At 39.1% G+C, this 955-nt stretch overlaps 1 protein-coding gene across 2 annotated transcripts in view; it reads right to left on the reverse strand.

The window, feature by feature from the left end:
* LOC103727596 (pregnancy zone protein-like) overlaps window positions 1–955 on the reverse strand; it is a 51,661-nt gene that overhangs the window by 28,115 nt on the left and 22,591 nt on the right. For both annotated transcript variants that reach the window (XM_029559800.1, XM_029559799.1), the window contains exon 14: window positions 277–419. In XM_029559800.1, coding sequence (XP_029415660.1) covers window positions 277–419 — 143 coding nt within the window. The remainder of the gene's footprint in view (window positions 1–276; window positions 420–955) is intronic.

A 955-nucleotide genomic window follows, 5' to 3' on the forward strand; every position in this document is an offset into this window, starting at 1 on the left:
ACTATTAAAACTATATAATAATAAAAAGTTTGCTGTGGAATTGACTTGAAATACATTTGGGTATCCTAAAACAAGACACTTTGAAAAAATTCTGCTTGTATCCACCTGCTCTGGGCACTAGACCTTTAAGGTATGGCTTTTCTCACAAACTTTAGAGGTACTTGGGAGGAAAATTTAAGAGCTTTGTATGGTAATCTTTAAATGGTTGTAACTTCTTTATTTTCCACACTTATAAAGGAGAGACTAAAAAGACCAGGCTTAAACAGAGCAACCCACCTTATTGGCAAAGCAGTTTTCAATTTCGAGTTTCTGAGTGTCTGCTACAAGTTCTTCATTAGGCAAAATACTATAAATGATCAGCTGAGCCACAGGAGCAATGTCTGGTTCCACTTGAATGGAAAAGGAAAATACCCCTTTCACTAGAGAAAAAAAGAAAATTCAAGATCAGAGACTAGGAGTGGAACACTCAAATTTATATAAAAACAGTTCTCAGATTATTTAATTATTTACACTCAAACCATGCTGGTGTAAGAAAAGACCTGCATTTATGACACTGTACATGTGTCATAATAAACAATGCTTAATAAACATATGTCAAGCTAATGGCAGTTCTATAGACTCAAGCTTAATTGTTGCCTCTGGTAAGTAGGAAAAAAACACATTTAGTGTATGTCTGTATTTCTAAAATTTTTTTTTTTGGTCTTTTTGAGACAGGGTCTCCCTGTAGCCCCAGCTGGCCTGGAACTGCTATGTAGACCAGGCTGGCCTTGAACTCACAGAGATCCGCCTGTCTCTGCCTCCCGAGTGCTGGGATTAAAGGCGTGCGCCACCATGCCCGGCCCATTTCTAAAATTTTAAAAGAAATTTATGAGTGTTAAAAGAGAGATGGGGGCCCGGCGAGGTAGTGCACGCCTTTAATCCCAGCACTCGGGAGGCAGAGGCAGGCATATCTCTG

Source organism: Nannospalax galili, unplaced genomic scaffold (genome assembly GCF_000622305.1).
Source record: "Nannospalax galili isolate Female #2095 unplaced genomic scaffold, S.galili_v1.0 scaffold589, whole genome shotgun sequence".
Classification (NCBI taxonomy): Eukaryota; Metazoa; Chordata; class Mammalia; order Rodentia; family Spalacidae; genus Nannospalax; species Nannospalax galili.